The sequence below is a fragment of the Solanum tuberosum genome, unplaced genomic scaffold (assembly GCF_000226075.1).
Source record: "Solanum tuberosum cultivar DM 1-3 516 R44 unplaced genomic scaffold, SolTub_3.0 scf00213, whole genome shotgun sequence".
Lineage (NCBI taxonomy): Eukaryota > Viridiplantae > Streptophyta > Magnoliopsida > Solanales > Solanaceae > Solanum > Solanum tuberosum.
Genome location: NW_006239141.1, coordinates 185,096 through 207,275, shown reverse-complemented (window position 1 = coordinate 207,275; position 22,180 = coordinate 185,096). Strand labels below are relative to the sequence as shown.

Genomic DNA, 22,180 nt, shown 5'->3' with positions numbered 1-22,180 from the left:
CCTGTGCGCACCTAAAGGATAGCGGCTGCGGGGTTTCCTTGTCATAAAAAAAAAGTCGTAGGAGCAAGTTAAGAGTTAGTATTCTCTGACTTCATTCTTACGCTATATATTAAAATGACTTAATATTTTCAGCTTTATTTAAAATTTGAGTTCTTTTTTTTTCATGAATATACATGTTCATGGAATTACATCAACTATTTAGAATAGTCCTTTTGCAACTCTATGAATTCAAGTCTTCTTAAGAAGTGATTGAGTTAATTTGCATTATACTAGAGTTTTATTAGATCAAAAGGAGTTAACCTTTCTTAAACAGTGATTTTTATGTGAAAAACAAGTCTTTTTCTATTTTGTTTCGAGTGAAAAATTGGAAACTGTTAAAAAATTTAAAGAAAAAGTGAATAAAATGCTCAGTTGGATTAAAGAAAGAAAGAAAAAAAAACTATTATAGTGCAAAATGGAATATTGTTTCCAATATCATAAAAGTTGTCTATCAAGTTAATTCTTTTTTTATTTCCCATCCGGTGTCTGGTATCCATATTAAAGCTTGATTAGCCCACATTGGAGGATAAAGTGCTCCCTAACAAAGACGACTCCGTACCCATGGGAACTCAAATCCGATACCTTTATTAAGGATGAAGGAGTATTTACCACTCCACTACAACTCTTGTTGGTTTCTATCAAGTTAATTCACCAAACGAGTTTGTTAAATGAAAGAATATTTACCATTCTATCATAACTTTTGTCGGTTATTCTTATAAAATATCAGTCTCATATTATTTGAAATGATACCATATTTAATCGCTTCTTGACTAACCTTTCACGATTTCAAATACACCATCAAATTCATGTTCATATGTATAGACTAGATTCATTAAATCAACGTTTCTAACAAAAACTTTTTCTTAAAATAAAATAAATAATGAAAGGAGTATATTATAACAATAACAAAGATTGAAAATTATAATGAATCATGTAAGATTTTTTTCTCATAACTGCATGATTTTTTTACTCACAATTGCATAATTAATATGGGTCACCAATATTCAATCACCTATTAATTATCCAATCCGCTTATTTGTCACTCATATATATAAAATATTACTTAGTTTTTTTTTATATATATAAAACTCCACATAATTAACACACATAACTTATATAAATATATGCATTGTTTTATACATGATAAATTATGTAGAAGAATTATACATGTATTAACAATACTAAATTAAGCTAATTTTTTATGTAGGTATTATAATTTCCATTTCATTCCCCATATAATCAATGTGACCACATATAAATATAACCTCTCCATAACTTGTCAATAAAATCAAACTATATCTTATTTCCTCTATCAATTTATATAGTAACATTTTATTATTTGAGAAGTAATCATCCTTATTTTGAGCAAGTTCTTCTGAAATATTTTCTAGTTAATCTCATTTTTTAGTTTTTTTTTTTCCGTCATTTTTTAATGGACAAATTATACTTCATGAAAAAGTTAATACCAACATAAAAAAATCATTTGTCCCTTCAATTAATTGAAGTTCTCACCAGAATGTGGTGCGGATGCTGAATGGATCTGCCTTTCCCTTTACTCAAAAATCTCGATGTTGAATTTAAATATAAAAATATTATTTTTTAGATAGAAAATACTTTCATTGAATTAATTCGATTCAAATGAGGATATGATATCTAATGAAATTGGAATTTTTTCAATAGAAAACTTAACTGGGTCAGTTTACGACCAATCTTTCTTTTTTTTCTTCCTCAAAACTCCCCAACGTTCTTTAATTCCCTACAAAGATTAGCTGAGATCTGAAACAATTTTTTCCACTGAATTCACCAGATCAAATCCTCTGCATATTTTTGTATTGTGATTGCTGAAATCATACAAGGATTTTTAAAAAAATGGTACTTGTAGCAGCGGTGAGGGACTATATCAATCGCATGTTGCAAGACATTTCTGGGATGAAAGTCCTCATTCTTGATTCCTCTACGGTTTGTTCTTTTCTTTCCACAATTTAAAGAAACCCTTTTGTCTGCTTCTTTGTTTGTGCATATGTCTTTTGTAAATTATTGATTTTTGTGAAGATAGTTGAGGTTGATGAGGGTTGTTGTCTGATCTGACAATGGGTAAGTGTGGGTGATAATTCAAGTTCAGTGCAATTACTTCTTTAGTGGCGCATTTTTGAGTAGTAAATCCGGTGATCTGATGCTTTTCTTGTTTGAGTTAATATGTAATTACCAAACAACAACAACAACAACAACAACATACCTAGGAAAATTCCACTAAGTGGGTTTGGGGGTAGAGTGTACGTAGACCTTACCACTAGCTTGAGGAGGCAGAAAGACGGTTTTTGAAAGACCCTCGGCTCAAGTGCATCAAACCCAATATGTAGTTACCAAAGAAAGAAAAAAAAGACTCTTGAGCTTCAATCAGTATATCAACCAGTCAACTACTTTTATATTAGTTGGGTTAGCTATGTGAATCATTTGTACCCATTCTGTATCTGTTGAGGTTTATTTCATTTTAATACTAAATATTTTGCTTTAATCCAACTTAGGAGTTCCTTAAAAACCAGAATTCTCTGAATAGTATCCCTACAAAGATATACAGGTCTAACCAAGAATTGTTAGCAGTGCGGTCAATGAAACACTAAAGGAATATGGAAGTGCTCATTGCTGAGGCTACATTAAGAATTTGATCATTGAGGATATGGGGGTAGATTTTGAGATGCAGACATGGTATTAATAATTCCTAACTTATCAGATGTTTGCTTAATACATCTGAAAAAGGAGAAGAAAGCATGAAAGGTGTTATCATTAGTTGTGGTAGTGATGGAGTTGTCATGGAAGTGATTGTAGTAAAGCAAAGATGCGAAACCCTTTCTTGTTGGTGAAGTTATGTGGTTGGATGAGGTGACTAGACTCTAGGCAATGCTTGCACACTTTACTGTGCTAGTTTGTGTTTGATAAGCTGTTATTTATAAATTTGATATTAGAGCAGCCATTATACTTTCAAAGAGATGTAAGCTGCTGTTTATGAATTCTGAAGATAGAGGATCAAAATTTTGTTTCTTGCTGGAGTGGATTCAGGCATGATTTGGAACTTGGAAGATCTGAATGATGCCTAAGGCAGCATGAGACTCTATATAGCTAGAAGACGAATCAGGAGCTTATCAAAACAGTCACAATTTTGCATTTTGGGAAGGGTGGATGGAGAAATGATAGATGTTTTATATGAAGAATGAATGAAGAAGAGAAACCTTTCAGTGTTTGAAGTCCGAATGCTTATCGTTTTTGGTGGTTTTAGGTGTAATCTAGTTGTAAAATGATTTACATATTGTAATGATTTTGTTATTTCTCTACATAGGTTGGGGTGAGTAGATGTTTGTACTTTCTACAGATTTAGCTCCCATTTGGTGCTACTTACTTATGCGTTTGAGTGTGTATTCGATGAGCATTGTTTCAAGTGACATGACCATGATTGAAATATCACTGCACAACTAGTACAATTTAGAAGTTTTATGATTCACTAGTTGTGAATGCTCTCTACAACAACAAGCAAAGTATGAGGCAGCAAGGGACGTGTCACACCCTAGGCAAATCCTGCATCAGGCAAACACATGCTGCGTATGTAAGGAAATAAGCATTAGACCCTACTGACGCGCTTTGAAGCCGTGTGGTTTAGATCCAAAATGGACAATATCACCAGTGGGCTGGGCTGCCTAATAGATGAAAACCCTATAAATTCCTTTCCAATAGGGTTTCTTCTCAGTTCAATAGCTTTGTCTCATATGTGTTGCCTACCATGTTGGCTTCTTGTCTAGCAAAAGCTGCCTGTTCCAGAAGATTTTATGCAACCAACTTATTAATGGCCTTAGTCTGTAAGAAGAGGAATAGAATATGCTTTATTAGATAGGTTATGGAGACTAAACGAAGAAAAAAAGGAGACTTAAAAGGATATGATAAACGCTAAATATGGACAAGTGAACTTCTGGAAGCCTAGCCCTCTGGCAGCCGCTTACAAGAATACAATTTGGAAAAAGTATTTGTCAGCTTTGGGAAGAATTTCAACTGTATATGTAGTTGAAAATTGGAAATGGTAAGAGAACAGAAAAACTGGTCTGATCATCTTCGGAGATGCCAAATCAAAACTCATTTCCTGTTTTTATGTATTGCATGGTGGTGGATTGTTATATTCAGTTTACTCTTCTAGAAGAATTTTTAATGATTGGGAGGTGGATGAAGCTTGTGAATCATTGAATTTATTGAGGCCAATTAAACAGGATGAGAACAGCAGAGATAGGTGATTTTTGGTTGGCGGGTAATTATGGTGTATTTTTACCTTACCTTCTTAGGAAAAGAGTAATAGTAGTGCATTCTCCGTGCAAGTTGCTACAAAAGCAAGCTGAAAATTGGAAAGCTGAGTGGCCATGGGAAGTGATTTGGAAAACAAAAGCTCTTCCAAAGAGGCTTGTTTTTGGTTGGGTGGCTACAAAGAATGCTTGCCTAACGTTGGACACTTTACAAAGGAGTGGAATTTCATCGTGTAGCAAATGCTTTGTTTGTGAAATAGCATGGGAAACCACTGATTCTTCTACTGCATTTTGACTCAACCCGACAAGTTTGGACATTATTTCTGTATATTTTTTGGGTGTAGTACGTGATGCCAAAGGATGTCAAGAATCTAATGTCAAGCTGGCAGGAACAGAGCATCGGGAACAATCTCAAACGAATTTGTTGGACTTACCCATTATGTATCACGTGGAATATTTGGCTGGAAAGAGATAAGAGATGTTTCGAAGAGAAGAAGCTACATTTATCTCTAGTTGAATCTGTATGTATTCATAGTTTGTTCCTCTGGTGCATCGACACAGGATGGAGAACCTGGAGCCAGAGGTGGACCCACATGGAAGGGTGATGGATCATGGGACCCTGTTAACTTCGGAAAAGATCTTGTATATGTGTGTTATACCTTGATAAAGGATCATTTATCTTGTTAGGCACCCTGAGACACAAATGTTGATCAGGTGCACTGGTCCAACTTGTTGCTTAGTCCCTCTGCGCAAGTGTGATCGCCAGTATTCAAATCTTCGTCGTTGCATTCTTCTTGCGAAGAGGACCTTAATATGTAAAGTGGGTTCACATCCATCAAACTGCACAATGAGCCACTGTTTTATTTTTTCTCGTTTAATATTTATCAATCTAAGTACATCAGATTTTGTGTGTGTAAAATAAAATTTTCGACGAAGGGGTGTCGCATGACACTGCTTCGACTAATATGCATCCGCCTCTGGTGGTGCCCCCGCCATGTTCAAATCCTGGGTCTGCCTGATCATCTTTTTGGTTTTTGAACTCCACGATGGCAAAGATATAATGAAGTCATTGTGATTGTCTTTTTTGAACACTTTTGCAATATTTTCTTGGTACTAGCTTAAATAAAATCATCTTTACATTATTAATAAAAAAGAGTATATGTGTTGCATGTGCAACAACTTTGTTGGTGGAAGTTAGAGATCTACTGTAAGGGTGTATTAGGTGTGGATTCTGGATTCTGCAGGATGGTTTGCTTTAAAATTTGAGCTCTTTCCTCTTCTAATTAGATTTTGTCTATTGGATACATCAGTTGGTGTGGGATGGTTTTATGGAGGATAGTCTTCTTTGACATTTAAGCCTTTTTTTTTTTTGAAAACTCATTTCAGCCTTTTCTTTTTCTACCTGTATGTACACTCTTTTTAGATAGGTTAAGTGTTAACCTTATTGAAATACCTGCATAAAGTGAATGCCAGGAGAGATTACAACCACAAGGATGAGCCATTACAAGTTATTTAATGCACTTAGAAGTCAACAATGGCCAAGGTATCATTTACATCTGAAAGGGCCATGTTGCACCAAAGCCTAAGCAAAATATACAATTGCGCTAAGAATATAATCTTCATTTCTTCAAAAAAAATTGTGGTTGTTGAAGAATTGTGCACCAGAAAGGATAGGAGCACCACCTTATACCTAGAATGTTGAAGACCATATCCCAAAACTGAGAATTATACTTGCGGTGAAGAAAGAAGTGGTTAATGTTCTCTTCCCTTTTCTTGCAAAGACAACATCTGTTGCTCAACTGAAAATTGTTAGGAGTAAGATAAGCCTCTTTAATATCATCGAAATGATATTTCACTTTGTATGAAGCTTTACTCCACCAAATGGTTTTCCAGGGCCACAGAGGAGTAGGTGCTGGTTTTTCCAACAGAGTGTAGCAGCTTCTAACGGTGAAGGCATCTTTGGGGGGTTCCTTTCCATTTGAGATTGTCCATGGTTGCATTAAGCTAAGGAGAGATGTCATGTTGTTACAATAGGCCAAGATAGCTATCAAGTTCCCAGTCATTGAGGTTCCTTCTAAAAAGGATATTCCAACCATGACCATCTCGAAAATTTGCAACAGTTGCCATTTGATTTGAGGAGAGACTAAACAGTATTGGCAAGGGTTCCTTGAGTCGAGAATGGCTGAGCCAAGTCCAGCCAAAATCTTATAGTTGCCCATTTCTTTCTTTGTGTTTGCCCCAAAAATTCCCACACATTCCGAATTTATTTCCAGACACCCAGCGTCATGGGGAAAGTGACGCCCAAGGATGCAGCATACCATATTATAGAAACAATAACATTCCTCCAGAGATCATTATGTTCATAATTAAACCTCTAAAGCCATTTACATAACTAACTTCTATTGTGGCTTTTTAAATCTCGAACACCTCACCCCTAGCTTCTTATCCATTGTTGCAGATCCACTTAACCAAGTTGGAAGAACTTTTTTCCTTGTTGCGTTGTCATAAGAAAGCGCTCCGGTTTTCTTCAACCCTTTGGGCACCGCTACCTGCATTAAATAGTGACATAGTGTATGTAGACAATGGGTCTAGTACACTGTTAGAACCAGTCTTCCGTCCAAGAGAAAGATTTTACCTTTTCCAATCCGATGGTTTCTCTTCACGCCCTTTTTTTTTTGTAGTATTTCATCCCAAATAGAAATAAAATTAGCTTTAGCCCCAAGAGGAAGTCCAAAATATATGGTCGTCAAATAATCAATATTACATCCCAAAGTTTCTTCTAGAAGGTTAATATTCTGAATCAATTCTCAGGAAAACAACTACTTTTGGAGTAGTCAATTGCTTATTGGTACATTCTTTTGGTAGTTAAGTTGGTAAAATATGGCCACAAATGATGTAATTCTGGTAACTAGGAGAGCTTGCCTGACCCTGACAGGCTGACACATGATAAACTTAAAAAGAGGGGAAGAATTATTGCCTCAAGATGTTATCTTTGTAAAGAGGCTCTAGAAACCAACAATCATCTATTCCTCCACTGCAAAGTAACAACACAAGTATGGGCTCTATTCACCAATTTAGCTAGCCTAAATTGGATTATGCCAGAACATATAGCAGACCTAACTAAGTTGTTGGGTCAGTAAGGGGAGGTAGTAAGAGCCAGGAGGAGGGTGGTGGAGAACAGTACCTGCTTGTATCTGGTGGATCATTTGGAAGGAGAGAAATCAGAGAATTTTTGTAGGGAAAGAATGCACTATAGAGAAGATTAATTGGAAAGTAATTACACTTTAGGTTTTGGTGTAAGAAATGAACATAGAAGAAGAAAATTCAACTAGTGGATTTCATAGGAGCTTTGTAAGTAGTTCTGTTTTCTTTTTTTTGTTGTTATTTCTATGTAACTAACACTTTTGCAGGTGGCCAGCATAGCCCTTAATGCTGAGGAATTCAAAATTACCAGTTTCAAAAAAAAAAAAAAAAAAAGCTTTACCAGAATAATAATTAATTTTGTTGGATTCTTAAGATGTTAAGTGCTAGTTAAGTTTTAGTTGATTATATCTGCAAAATGTCTTACTGTGTTAATGCTATCCATTCATAAATCGTTGTTGCCAAATCAGGTGTAAAACTTAATAAACCTGAGGTCAATTATGGTATTGTTGAGTCTCACATCTCATAAATTCTGAGAAGTGCAATACAGAGTGATGTTTACTTTTCACTCTTGATGAGCAGGTTAGTTCTGTTAGTGTTGTGTACTCTCAGTCAGAGCTTCTGAAGAAGGAGGTGTTCCTGGTGGAGCTGGTAGATTCTATTGCCATGTCCAAGGAATCCATGTCACATCTTAAAGCAGTTTATTTTTTGAGGCCAACATCAGAGAATATCCAGCATATGCGTCGTCAACTAGCTAAGCCACGATTTGGAGAATATCACCTTTGTAAGTATGTCCTCTTTAATTGGATGACATGAAAAATTTGCTAATATACGTCTGTGAACTGGTACTTTTCAGAAGAACTTAGTTTTGATGCTGTTGTCAGTGTTTCTCAAGAATGACACATTTCATATATCCTTTTTATTGCACAGTTTTCTCCAATATTTTGAAAGATACTCAACTTCATATGCTAGCCGATTCAGATGAGCATGAAGTTGTCCAGCAGTTGCAGGTATGGTTAGGTTGTTAAGGTATTGTGAATTCAAACATAGAAGTTTTAAATTTTTTGAAATAAAATCAAGTATATATTTGGAAACAATGTACTCTAAATCACACTAATTAACCACGAAAGTTATATGGCAATCTTACAAGATATTTTTCCAAATAAAGGTGATTGTTTAACTTTTTGCAAAAAAAATAGTTTTTCATACTCCAAAAAAATACTCCCTCCGTCACATTTTATGTGGCACCATTTTCTTTTTAGTCAGTCCCAAAAAGAATGTCACATTTCCTTATATGGTAAGTTTATAAAGGTACAATTCCTCTTTTATCCTTGTTGGTCCCACTTAATCTTAAAATAATACTCCAATACATTTATGAGGAGAGAGAAAAAAGAGTCTACTTTTTAAAGGGCAATTTGGTAAACATTTCAAAGTCTTCATTTATTTCTTAAACTTCGTGCCCGGTCAAATGTTGCCACATAAAATGGGACGGAGGGAGTATCATTTTCTGCTATTTTACTGGTTTTAGTTTTCTTGTAAGAAGAGCAAGGATTGTAGTTTGTTTTTTGTGTAAACATCTTTTGGTTTCCAGCACAATCTTTGTGCTGAAGATTCAAATAGTATACCAATATGTTACCTTCTAAAAAAGGGGAAATCATTCGCAATCAAAAAGAATATTGTATAGTATTGAAAAATTTAAGAAATTATAGCTCTATCCACTATCCAGAAACTGAAGATGAAGTGCCTTGCCCTTTTCTATTGTTGGCGTATAAACATGAATATATAGAAGACATAGAATCTTCTATTGATGTTCTAAGATCTCTGTAAGATGGTGATAGCTTAGTACATCTTCCTATATTCCCCTGTAAGTATGGACACGTGCAGTTTTTATGCAGTAAATAGTCATACAAAAAATGTTACCCTCTCAAAAAAATAATGATTAAGAAATTGTTGCTGATACATATTTCTATTAGAGCTCTAAAAATTTGTTGTAGCCTGTAACTTGTTTAAATTTGTAGTTGAAACTAGAAATTCGCTATGTTACATGATTATTGACGTGATTTGCAGGAATTTTATGCAGATTTTGTTGCATTGGACGCTTACCATTTCACGTTAAATATTGCCGCAAACCACATGTATATGCTCCCAGCAGTTGTAGATCCATCAGGTTTGCAGCAGTTCTGTGATCGAATTGTTGATGGAATTTCTGCAGTTTTCCTGGCGTTAAAGCGAAGGCCTATTATTCGATATTCAAGGACATCTGATATTGCGAAAAGAATAGCACATGAAGCTTCTGTAAGCATGCCAGCTGTTTCTTTCTTTCCCCTCAACTTTAATTGTTCGTGCTTTGTAGCCTAACAAGTTCTATTATTAGGTTTATTTCATTTACCCTGCTTAGGGTCGAAGGTATAGTTGGTTTTGGATATTTGAGATAGGAAAAGGAAAAAGTTGAACATGTGTTTCATTCATATTGCAGAAGCTGATGTACCAGCAGGAGAGTGGCCTTTTTGATTTCAGAAGAACAGAAGTGTCTCCATTGTTGCTAATAATTGATAGGAGGGATGACCCCGTGACTGCACTGCTTAATCAGTGGACTTATCAGGTATGGGTAGTCAGTAAGTTCTCCAGGTTTGTTATTTCTAACAAATTATGTCTCCCCCTCTTTTTCTTCTTCAAGTCACCTCGGAGTGTCACATAATGCTTCTCGTTTGTTTATGTACTTCTACAGGCAATGGTTCATGAGTTGATAGGTATTCAAGATAATAAGGTCAACCTGAAAAACGTTGGCAAGTTGCCAAAAGATCAACAGGTCAAAAAGCTCTTTCCTCTTGTATCTAAATACTACCTTGTTGTCTTTTCCACAGTGATTCATTTGCTGTTGATTTTTTATGCTTTCAGGAGGTTGTACTGTCATCTGAGCAAGATGCATTTTTCAAAGCAAATATGTATGAGAACTTCGGAGATATTGGAATGAATATTAAGAAAATGGTGGACGACTTCCAACAAGTGGCAAAAAGTAACCAGAATATCCAGACGATAGGTTTGTATTGTAGCTTGGGTTGTACAACAAGTGTTTCTGTTGCAACTCACTCAAACATGGTATTTTTCTACTATAAAAGAAGCTTCTGTTTATAATACTTGCATCTTTGCAGAGGACATGGCTAAATTTGTAGACAACTACCCAGAATACCGAAAAATGCAAGGGAATGTTTCTAAGCATGTGACACTGGTTACGGAAATGAGCAAAATAGTTGAAGAGCGAAAACTCATGTTGGTTTCACAGACAGAACAAGAATTGGCTTGCAATGGTGGACAAGGGGCAGCATTCGAGGTAGTTTGTTCCTCCAGGATTGAAGCATAATATTCTTATTATTTATGGAATATGTGGAGAACTTGAGTAGAGAAATAAGGAAAATTTTGGTTTAGTCTTTTCTCTGTTTTCTACTTGTGGTGGTTATTTGGACCAAGTTTGATATGCTTAATTCCTTTTCTTTCTGATAAACTAGTTCACATTCTAAGTTTCCTTTGATCACATTGAAGATGTAACTAAACCAAGGTAACTCTGCTCTTAAGCAACACTGATTTTCTTTAACTTCTACTTTGGAACTGTATTTGAAATTATTGTTTTAACGAACAATTACTTCTAATGTAAACTGAAAGTAAATGAGTTGTTTATGAGAGGGGAGGAGGGATGAGGGGATGAAAGACTTAGGGCCTGTTTGGATGGGCTTATAGAATGTAACATATGAAATTATTAATATGTCAATGAGTTTACCCCAAGGCCTAGCTCGAGTGGCAAAAGGTGGAGGATTTGTGGTTAGGTCACAGGTTCAAGCCCCACACCATGCAAAGCAAAGCCCGGCATTTAAGTGGAGAAGGGTAGAGAGGGGGGGGGGGCATTATCCACTGAGTTTAGAAGGCTGTGATTGGTCCATAGGGCGGGTCGCAGACGGATTTCTTGGTTATCAAAATAAAATAAAATATGTCAATGAGTTCGCAGGCTCTGAGCAATATTGTTGATTCTATAAATAATACAAGTGTTTGCATCTCCTAAAACAAAAGAAGAGCTGACAAATTTAGTTCAATCAAATACTAAGTTTTTTTTGATAAAAAAAATATTCTGCCTTTCTGTACTAAAATAATTCACCTTACATCATTGATATGTTTGATGCTATTGTTTTCTGATAATTTCATTGCAGTGGTAAATTAACTCTTTTTTTCCGGTGAGTTCTTAGCTTAAATCATGACTGGAGATTTATTGCAAAGTAGTCTGTTGCCATTACTATATATATGTTATTGATACCCTGGTTGTAGAAACTCTTTAAACGCAAATTTCAAATCTTTGAAACATGTTACTCGTGTTCAGAATTCAGATATCTGCCAAGTGAACCTATACAGTGGAATGGCGACTCTGAAACTGAACCAATTCTCAAGTCAGATGCTCACAATGTTAAACTGAACCAACATGTATTGAGCGAATTTTTTTAATTAATATGCCATTGTTCCATTTGAGTTGTCTTTTACTTAAAACTAGTGACTTTAATTAATATGCTATTGTGCAGATCTTTTTGGGTATAATTTCTTTTCTATTCTGCTATGTCTACAGGCTGTGACAAATCTATTGAATAATGATAATATCTCTGATGTTGACCGCCTGCGCCTTGTCATGCTGTACGCCTTGCGCTATGAGAAGGAGAGTCCTGTTCAACTCATGCAGCTATTCAACAAATTAGCATCTCGGTCGCCCAAGTATAAGCCTGGGGTAAGGAGGAGTACTATGATTGTTGCCCCTTTTCAGTTTTTTTTTTGTGTTAGTCCTGCTATCTTGGTTCTGTTTGCTTTTATTACCTGTATCTTACAAGTTATTCTGCCTCTGCCCAATGTCTCTCCTTGTGAAAGAGTAAAAGAAGATAATTAGGACCTCACTCAGTGCCTTCTGTAAAGGCCATTTTTCTTTTAGCTAACAGTTAATGTGCTTTATTCGTTTTGTTGATTGATCTGATCTGTTTGTGGGTGATAAAAAGTGATTGCTTCTGATGGTCTTCAAAGATATTTTGATGGCCTGGCCTTAAAGATTCTACTTTTCTGTTTATGCTATGAAGTTTGTACAAAAAGGGATAAAAAGAGGAATAAATATTCCATTCTCTGAAAGCTTGGTTATTATGTTTAATTTAAGTAGGTACAAAGTCAGTGGTCTTAAAAAAAAAAAAAAAAAAAGAGTGGTCTTGTTTAGTCCATGCTGGTTGTTGGTTATAGTTTATATGTAGGTATTGGTATCAAAGTAGGTTTTCTTCTATTGTTAATCTGCACTTGATGTTACATTGGCAATTTTATCTGACAAATGAAATCATTTTTATTGGTTATGGTTTGAAGCTAGTGCAATTCCTTCTAAAGCAAGCAGGAGTTGATAAGAGAACTGGGGATCTGTACGGGAACAGAGATCTTCTGAACATTGCACGTAACATGGCTCGTGGGCTCAAGGTGTGTCTAGAACTAGAATACTTTCTTTCTGTCTCTGTAATATTAACAGAAACCAGAAGTTTAATGTAATATAGGATGGTAGAAACATCTCCTCAAGCACTTGTACTTGAGAAAAGAAAATGTCACATTATAGACAATTTATTGATCCCTTCGGCCATGGCTGTATTTTTTAGTTTAGTGCATGTACGATGCTTGCAGAGAACTTAAAAAGGTCAGTGATAGACCTATTTTTGTGTAACCAGAAGTATTTTTTAAGGTTACACCACGTAGGTTTTGGTACATTACATCCATATGTATTACAAGCACACGTTAAGCGTTCGAGCAATATACACAATCTTTTATACAAACAGGAATTTCCTGGTTATACAACGATATAACATAGACATAAGGCTTTTTTTTTATAAAGGTGACAAAATGCTGCTAATTTCCATAATATGCTTCTGTTTGTTTCTAATTCTTGTTTTGTCCACCAGCTTATTGACATGTCTGCCACACTTTTTGGGATAACCCATTGTATTTTCAAAACAGAAAACAACAATTTAACTCTTAAGGCAAGCGACAATGTAACAGCAGGTGATCAGTAACCTCTTCCCATTGTTTGCTGATACAGCAACTACTAATGATAATAAATCTTCTATTCCTTAAACCATTTCCCGTCAGAACAGCATCACACACTGCACACCATGTAATAGAATCCAGCTTTCTCGAAATGCTAGAACTCCAAATGGTTTGAGCAGAAGCATCTCACAGATGACTCTATTAAGTTAAAATATCCTCCTCCCTGCTGTGCAACTTCTGGAAGATTATCGTCGTCCCTGAAATGATTCTTACTTTACTTTCCAACACCTTCTAGATGTAGATATTAGTAGTTTACAGTTGTCTTTTGTCACAGGGGGTTGAAAATGTGTATACCCAGCATCAACCGCTTCTATTCCAAACTATGGAGAACATCACCAGGGGTCGATTGAGAGATGTGGACTACCCTTATGTAGGAAATCACTTTCAGCAAGCAAGGTCAGTCAGTTGAGCTGCAATGATATTTCAAATTTTACTATTTCCATACAGTTTTCAGCCTTTTCTCTAGTTTTAGTGCTCCAAGAGAATGAGTAAGTAGAACTCTAGCCAGTTGACTTGTTTTTATTTACAAGACTTTAGCAGTTTGACGCAGAAGTGCAACTACTTTCATAAATAATTCTGGCATTCATGAAATCTTTCTCATAGTATGTATCTCTGATACTAAAGCCACAATCTTTGTTGTGATTGAAATTTATAACCTAGCTATTGGAGCAATCAACAGCTTCTCAGGTTCTACTATCTTGATTTTATATGTCTTAAATAGGGGTCAATAGATTTCTTTTGTGGTTATGCTAATGCGTTGAATAATGTTAACTTTGTAAACCAACATCTAGTACCATTCTCTTTCTTATCACAAGTCAATCAATAGATTTCTTTTGTGGTTATGCTAATGCATTGAATAATGTTAATTTTGTAAACCAACATCTAGTACCATTCTCTTTCTTATCACAAGTCAATTTCCCTTGTTAACACGGGTTGGGTAGAAGCTGTGAAAAGAAAACAGAGGCATCATTTGTTAACAGGGACTTCCTTTAGGATTTCTATGAAGCCAAACACAAAACACATGGCTCTTGATCTCTCTCTGATAGAGTTCCAGTGTATCATGTTAGGCTTGCCTTCTATTATCTGGCAACTATTTATGCATTCTTGGTTGATTTAAAGTCAAGCAATCATCAAGTTAAGCAGATGTATGATTATCCTATTATATAAGTGTATTAAGGAAAGGCAGTCCACGAATGGTGCCATTTATTATGGAAATTGGACAGAGATAGAGGATATTTTATAGTTATTCTTTTTCTTTTTCCTTTTGATAAGCAAGATTTTATCAATTAATGTTACGACCCAACCCACTGGGCCATGTGGGCACCTACTCTAACACTTGGATAGGAGAATCCTTCCACCCAGTTTAAATTAGGCCATGCAGAAATAATCAAAATTAAACTAAACAACCTATTTATATATTGAAATACTCACAATTTGTCAAATCAAAATACCTTTGTAAAGAAAATACACCGATCCCTCCCCTCAAGGAACTAGTCTAAACAGGTACAAGAGCTTCTAAAGAGTACAATTTATAAAAGAAATAAGACACAACTCCCACCATAAGGAAAGAAGAGAAGAATCTGTCGGAGATCACTTCGTCTTCGCTTATGAAACGTCACTGAATTCTACAACCAGACTATGCCAAGTGGCATAGCAGGAGTAGTATTAGTAGAAACAACATGTACCTGTAGACATCATCGGCCGACCCAAATTCACCACATAACATCATGTAATTTATCAGAAGAGACATGCAACTGGAAGCCAAATTAGGACCCCAACCCTTCAATCACCACTCTGACCACAAGCAGTATTCCTTGGAACCCATACGCTCTATCTCAAGTCACTCCAACTCCATCTGCTGCCAACTCCACCATCTAGGTCATTCCACACTTATATAAGATCATAACCTAACCCTTCTATTACATACAGGTCCCTCAAAAACCAGACTATTACTACTCTGTAACCAACCTACTAATCTCCCTGAAGTTCTCATGCCAACACCTTGGCCTTTGACCCCTTTTAGTAAACCATATGCAAGACTCTTACTAAACCACCTTGACTCAAATCCCCCTTATCAAATATGTTCTAAACACAACCATAACCAGTCCCAACATTTAAACTATGCAACAAACCCCTGATCATCAATCTGACCTAGTAACCACAACTTAGCAAAACAGATAACATACAAGTATAATCACAAGTATGACATAGCCCGAATTCTTAGTCCTCACCCTAAGTTGATATGCACAATAAACATGAACAACCTCAACATAACAAGCCATACCTGATTCATTGCAACTTTCAATTAACTCGAACCATCAAAGATCCCTAAACATCATCCACAGTGCTTAACATGCAAACCTGCACTACCCAAGAACCATTTCAACATTTAAACACAAGCCCGACCACTCATGGACCAACATGTAACCATCCAATTACAAGGAAGTAAACCCGTTCTCTCATGGAACCCACATACAAACTGTTAGTGTACCGGTGTGGTACCCGAGCCAACCATTGTTAGTGTACTGACATGGTACCCGAGCCAACCATATAATATCCCGTATCAGGCGTGGTACTCAAGCCAACCGTTAGTAATCCTGTACCGGCATGATACCTGAGCCAACTAGCAACCACAAACAACATGCACAGTCAGAATCACAATGAACAACCACACGTGAAACCACATGTAAATTAAACAAGTTCATTGCATGAGATTATAAAATTGAAGTCATTTCACATTCACCTTTTATATCCTGAACATGCATTACACAAGCATTTCACATGGAAACGTCAACATGAACACACACACACACACATATATATATCTATAGCCCAATACTGAACCCCTTTTTGAGTACACGTTCGTTCTCGGGAATTACCTCCATAATCCCATGAATTAATACTCGTCCCGCTCATTATGTTCCCCTTGATAACCATAAGTCCCAGAACTGGCTATAATTCAACTGTTTAAGTGTGATCGTCTCATCTAAAAGCTTAAGCTATTAGAGAGAACACACTTTTATTATTTAATTATATTCTCAACATACCCCTCACGTACGGGCATGATTTTTTTTCATGAGCCAAGCACGTGAAAATTCTTTTTGATTTGCGTGGCAGTGAGATTTGATCTCAGAACCTTTGTCTTCTCTGATACCATGTGCGAAATATTGGAGAAGAATATTATTGAATTGTGTTGTGTCTACATTATTACACAAAGACCCTATTTATAGACACTATAATACAATCCTTTACCAAGTAGGATACTAATCATATTCCTATTGCTATTCCTAAAATTATTCCTATCTTGAGTAGGATTAAATATACCTATTCCTATTCTAACAACCATATGAGAACTATTGAAGAAGAATATTATTGAATTGTGTTGTGTCTACATTATTACACAAAGACCCTATTTATATACACTATAATACAATTCTTTACCAAGTAAGATATTATTCCTATTCCTATTCCTATTCGAAGTAGGATTGTATATATCTATTTCTATTCTAACACTCCCCTCAAGCTAGTGCATACAAATCATATGTACCTAGCTTGTTACAATGTAATTAATACGAAGACCGATGAGGGGCTTGGTGAGATATCTGTAAGTTGATCACTCTACTTCACAAAATTGACAGTCAATCTCAATGTGCTTAGTCTTCTCACGAAGTATTGGATTTGAGGCATAATGTCAGTCAATCTCAATGTACTTGATCTTCTCATGAAATACTAAATTTGATGCATAATGCCGATAAAACAGAGAGTGATAAAATTACAGTGTTGAATTTCCCAAACCAAGCTTGAAAAGACTGTTTCATACCATAAAATGACATATGTAATCAACATACAAGGCTACTAAACTCCCCTTGAGCAACAAAATTAGGTGGTTGCTCCATATAGACTTCTTCACAATGTGGTGATAGGCGGAAATTGCTCAAAATCTAGTATAAAGTATATGGATCATCTTTGGAATCAATAGATAAGTTGATATTAAACAAGAAAGTCACTGAAAAACTGGACGGAACATGCTTATGCGTTAGACTATTAGATTTGATGGTTGAAAATGGTCATAATCTAAGAAAGGTAGGGTAAGAATGACGGCATGACCCTATTGTAAAAGAGAAATTATATAAGTAGGGTCGGAATGATGGCATGACCCTACACAAATAAGAAAGTAGTCACCAAAAAGAAAGGGGCTATGTAAATTAGATATGAAGAAGTAGTCACCAGAAAGCTGGCACGGTGCTACACAAATTGGATATGAGAAAGTAGTCATAGGAATGATGCACGTGCTACATAAATTAAATATGAAAAAAGTAGTCACCGAAAAGATGACACAGTGCTACACAAATTAAATATGAAAAAGTAATCAAAAAGATGACACGGTGCTACACAAATTAGATATGCAAAAGTAGTCATCGGAAAGATGACACCATGCTACACAAATTAGATATAAGAAAGTAGTTACCGTAATGATGACACGGTGCTGCACAAATCTAATTAAATATGAGAAAGTAGTCATTGGAAAGATGTCATGGTACTACATAAATTAAATATAAGAAAGTAGTCACCAAAATAATGGCACGATGCTACACAAACACTGAGGGATAAAAGGTTGACACAAAACAGCCCTAGAAAGTTGCCAGAAATTGATGCACGATGACCTCTTTGACCAAGTTTTCTTCCCTTAAATATGGGGTTCATGCATATATCATTGGTCCTACTTTTGTTAATATAACCGATGGCCAGACGGGCGACATATATAGGTCATAGCCGCCTGCCGGCAGTGCCAACTTTTTTTTTTCTACTAAGATCGTAGAAGCTATGATACCATGTTCAAGTCTGTGACCATCTCATCTAAAAGCTTAAGTTATTAGAGGGACCACCCTTTTATTATTCAATTATATTTTGAACACCATTAATTTCATAACACTTAACCTTACAATTACTATCAAACCACTCCAACAAGAAAACTCTAGGTTAACAATCAAGAACTAAAAAATCCAACCCTTGGTCATTATCTTTTGTTGCCTTAACAACAATAAACAACAACGCACTCTAACAAGAAAACTCTAGGTTAACAATCAAGAACTAAAAAATCCAACCCTTAGTCATTATCTTTTCCTGCCTTAACAACAATAAACAACAACCATTAGCCAACCAGACTTTGTGCCCAAAGGCCTATGCATGAAATCTTTTGTCCATCTACAAGGATATTATAAAATAAAATATAGGTCTAACTATTCAGTTAAGAAAACGTAGCCTACCTGGGTGCTAAACAACTATTGCAAAAGTCTAATCATCAATGTTGACTCATTTTGTGAAACTTTAGCTTATTCTTGGTCTAAAATAACTACACAAGTACAAAATACATCACAATAGGCCTAAATATTCTCGGATTATATCCAAATCCCAAACCCTAAGCCACCCTCATATGATTATTCCACCCAAACTAGGGTTTTTCCACCATTAATTCACCTAAAACTACCAATTTCATGGTTACAGTAGTGAATTACGATAAATAAATCAAGAATAACCTTTCTTAAGAATAGCTCAAAGTTTTATGATTCTTCCCACATTAGGATGAATTCAAATTCTTCCTTGAGGCAACAATTATCTTCTCTAAGGCCTAGGAATCAAACTACAAAAGTAGGAGATCAGATCACCTTTACGAAGAGATTCCTGTTGAAGAATTGCTGAAATTTACTCTAGGTCACCCTTTCTCTTCTCCAGTCTTGGGATTTTTCCCACCTTAGATGAATCCAAACCCTCCCCTAGGGCCACAATCACCTTCTCTAAGGCCTAGGAATCAAACTACAAAAGTAGGAGATCAGATTACTCACATTTTCGAAGATTCCTAATAAAGAACCGTTGAAATTTGTCCTAGGTCGACCATGAATACAAACCTTCTCCTAGGCCACAACTACCTTCTCTAAGGCCTAGGAATCGAACTACAAAAGTAGGAGATAGGATTGCTCACTTTTACGAAGATTCGTGATAAAGAACTTTCTCTAAGGCCTAGGAATCGAACGGATTGCTCACCTTGATAAAAAACTTAGCGGATTGCTCACCTTTATAGGTGCTGGGGAATCAAGAATAGGTTTGACTTTGACACCATATTAAGAAAATTGACCATGGGCCTAACTCAACCCGAAAGAGTTGACTCGTGAGGTAAGGATTGCCCAAAACCATATAAGAAGACCACAACACATTCCTTCAATCAATGTGGGACACTCTAAGAAGATCCGTGTAGCAACCTCGGATCCTATTTTGATCTCCTCTAAGTCTTGCACAATGTTTCCTTTTGGCAACCATCCTTTCTATGTGATTACATTTTCAATGCACACTGGCAATGTGGAAAACCTTATTGTCATGACTCAAATATGGCACTTAGGCCGCGACAGGGCATTTGGAGAGCTTACTACCCATTAGGTGAACTCTAAGCTAAACATGTAGAAAAATAAAGGAAAAAAAAAGAATATACTAATAGTCTCAACATATGAAGATAAGTGCGAAAACGGAATCCAACTACTGAGTATGGCCAAAAATCCCATAAATGGCTGAGTCATGAAGATACTACTTTGAATACAAAATATGAGAAGTACCAAGTCTGCTTAAGAAGAAGAGGGCACCATGATCTAATGGTGCACACCTCGACTGAACTTGACTGCAGAAAGCTGGAATAATTTAGGTACCTGCTATGTGGTTGCCATCTGTAGCTCATGCACACGCCCAAACATCAAAAGCATGAGTCTAAAGACCCTACAAGATTATCGGCACACCCTCTTAGCTTACCTGTGGGGCAAGTCTTAGATATCTCTTCTAATACAGAAAAGCACATAAAGCAGTACAAGTATAAGAATAATAATACGGATACTGAGCTAAGTCTGAAATCATGTTTACATACACGTAATGCACCCCTTCAAGCAGTGGTGTACACAGAATCTTTTGTAAGTGGTGTCAACATTTGAAGTAGTGAAACAAATTACTATATCGACATGAGAGATGCTAAAATAACTTCCTGGTAGTTGAATTATATTTTTATCACTCTGATTTTAAAGAAAAAGCGTTTTGGCACCTTGGTTAAATCCAATAAAATTTGCAAAAAAAAAATGCGCATGGAGCTAATTTCAAACACCCAGCGTGCTTCTGCAATTTCAAGCGTAAGACCATCAGACCACGCGGCATTGTCTGTCAAGCGGTGTCATTCAATATTTATATATCCGTATTTTCACATTGTTTATAGGTATATTCAGTTTAAAATATTCGATGAAGCGGTTTAGAATGACACTGCTTCGACTAACGTGCGTCTGCTCCTGCCTTCAAGATCTGTTTGATACAGATGAATGTTGTGTTCCTCCTCCATCCAAGGCAAAAGAAAAGCTTCTTTCCAGCGGCAGGTTATTCAACTTCGGAATGGTCGGAACCTTTAAAATATATACCAACTCCAGCTCCTGCTTCATCAGACCTTTAAAACTTTTTTCTCTTCTCTTTGTATTTATCCAAACTTTGTATTTGAAATGAGTTCAACTAAACTTCTTCACGTTTTTAGGGTTCAAGATGAGATGGAACATGGACAAAAATATTATGGTGCTTAAACTATTCATGTGGCTAAAACAAAATTGTTCATCACATACAGGCCACAGGAAGTGGTGATTTTCGTTGTCGGTGGGACAACATATGAAGAGTCACGTTCGGTTGCTCTGCAGAATTCTACGAACTCTGGGATTCGTTTTATACTTGGTGGTTCTTCCCTTCTAAATTCTAAAAGGTATGCTCTCCCTTGTACGCCAACCATCATTTTAATCTGGTAGTTCTGACTAACGTACAATAAAGACAGTGCATTTCATGTACTGCTTCCTTGATTTAGCTCGAAAAAAATCTATATTCGACATTATTGGCTTAACTTTCACATATTGGGGTCCTGAAGCTTATTTCCATCAACTTCAGAACATGTTTTTTGATTGTTATCGTATCCCAGTTAACATTGAACTCTTCAGAAGGTTTATTTAGTTCTTAGCATTCAGTTAACTGAAATCTTTTTGTGTAATGTATCTGGTGGACCTGTAGATTCTTGAAGGACCTTGAAGAAGCTCAGAGAATCGCTCGTATAAGCACCAATATGCTTTGAATTTTGGACTCTACAGTACCTTGTGAAAATCTGAAAATATAGAATCACAGGTAAAATCTACATTCAGCTTGCTATCACTGTAATCATTGTACAACCCTTTCAGCAGCAGTGATATGATGACAATATCTTTCATTTTTAGTCTAAAGGGGGATACTTGGATTCTGCAGAAGTACATAAAGAGCTGAGTTTGCTGATGAAATTCCCATAAATACATTGTGTATCCACTGTATCATCTTCTTTCATAGCTTCCGCGTCCTGCCCAAGTGAGACGGTTTTGAGACCTCCTCATCTGTGTGCCACTTTTCATGTCTAGATTTGTTATGTACATGTAGTGTTCTCATATTCCTGATAGACTTCTCTGGACTTTTAGTCTTGTAGCATATCTGGGATCATGCCCTGACTGTTATTTGAAATCACAGAAAGCTTACATATGGTACAGTACATCTTACAGTAGTTTCTGTGAAGATAGTTATTAACTTTATGTTTTGTT

General features: G+C 36.0%; 1 protein-coding gene across 2 annotated transcripts; it reads left to right on the top strand.

Annotated features, from left to right (window-relative positions):
• Positions 1-1,561: 1,561 nt before the first annotated feature.
• On the top strand, positions 1,562-22,180 carry LOC102593164 (vacuolar protein sorting-associated protein 45 homolog). Of its 2 annotated transcripts, none has more exons than XM_015312769.1 (14): positions 1,562-1,998; positions 8,043-8,244; positions 8,391-8,470; positions 9,528-9,755; positions 9,937-10,062; positions 10,189-10,269; positions 10,359-10,500; positions 10,613-10,791; positions 12,067-12,222; positions 12,834-12,941; positions 13,834-13,955; positions 21,199-21,330; positions 21,630-21,740; positions 21,858-22,180. In XM_015312769.1, exons 1-13 carry the CDS (start codon positions 1,909-1,911, stop codon positions 21,688-21,690), a joined length of 1,707 nt encoding a protein of 568 aa, XP_015168255.1. In that variant the 5' UTR covers positions 1,562-1,908; the 3' UTR covers positions 21,691-21,740; positions 21,858-22,180. The 2 variants fall into 2 exon arrangements, with proteins under 2 accessions (XP_015168255.1, XP_006356281.1); XM_006356219.2 differs by having other exon boundaries at positions 21,830-22,180.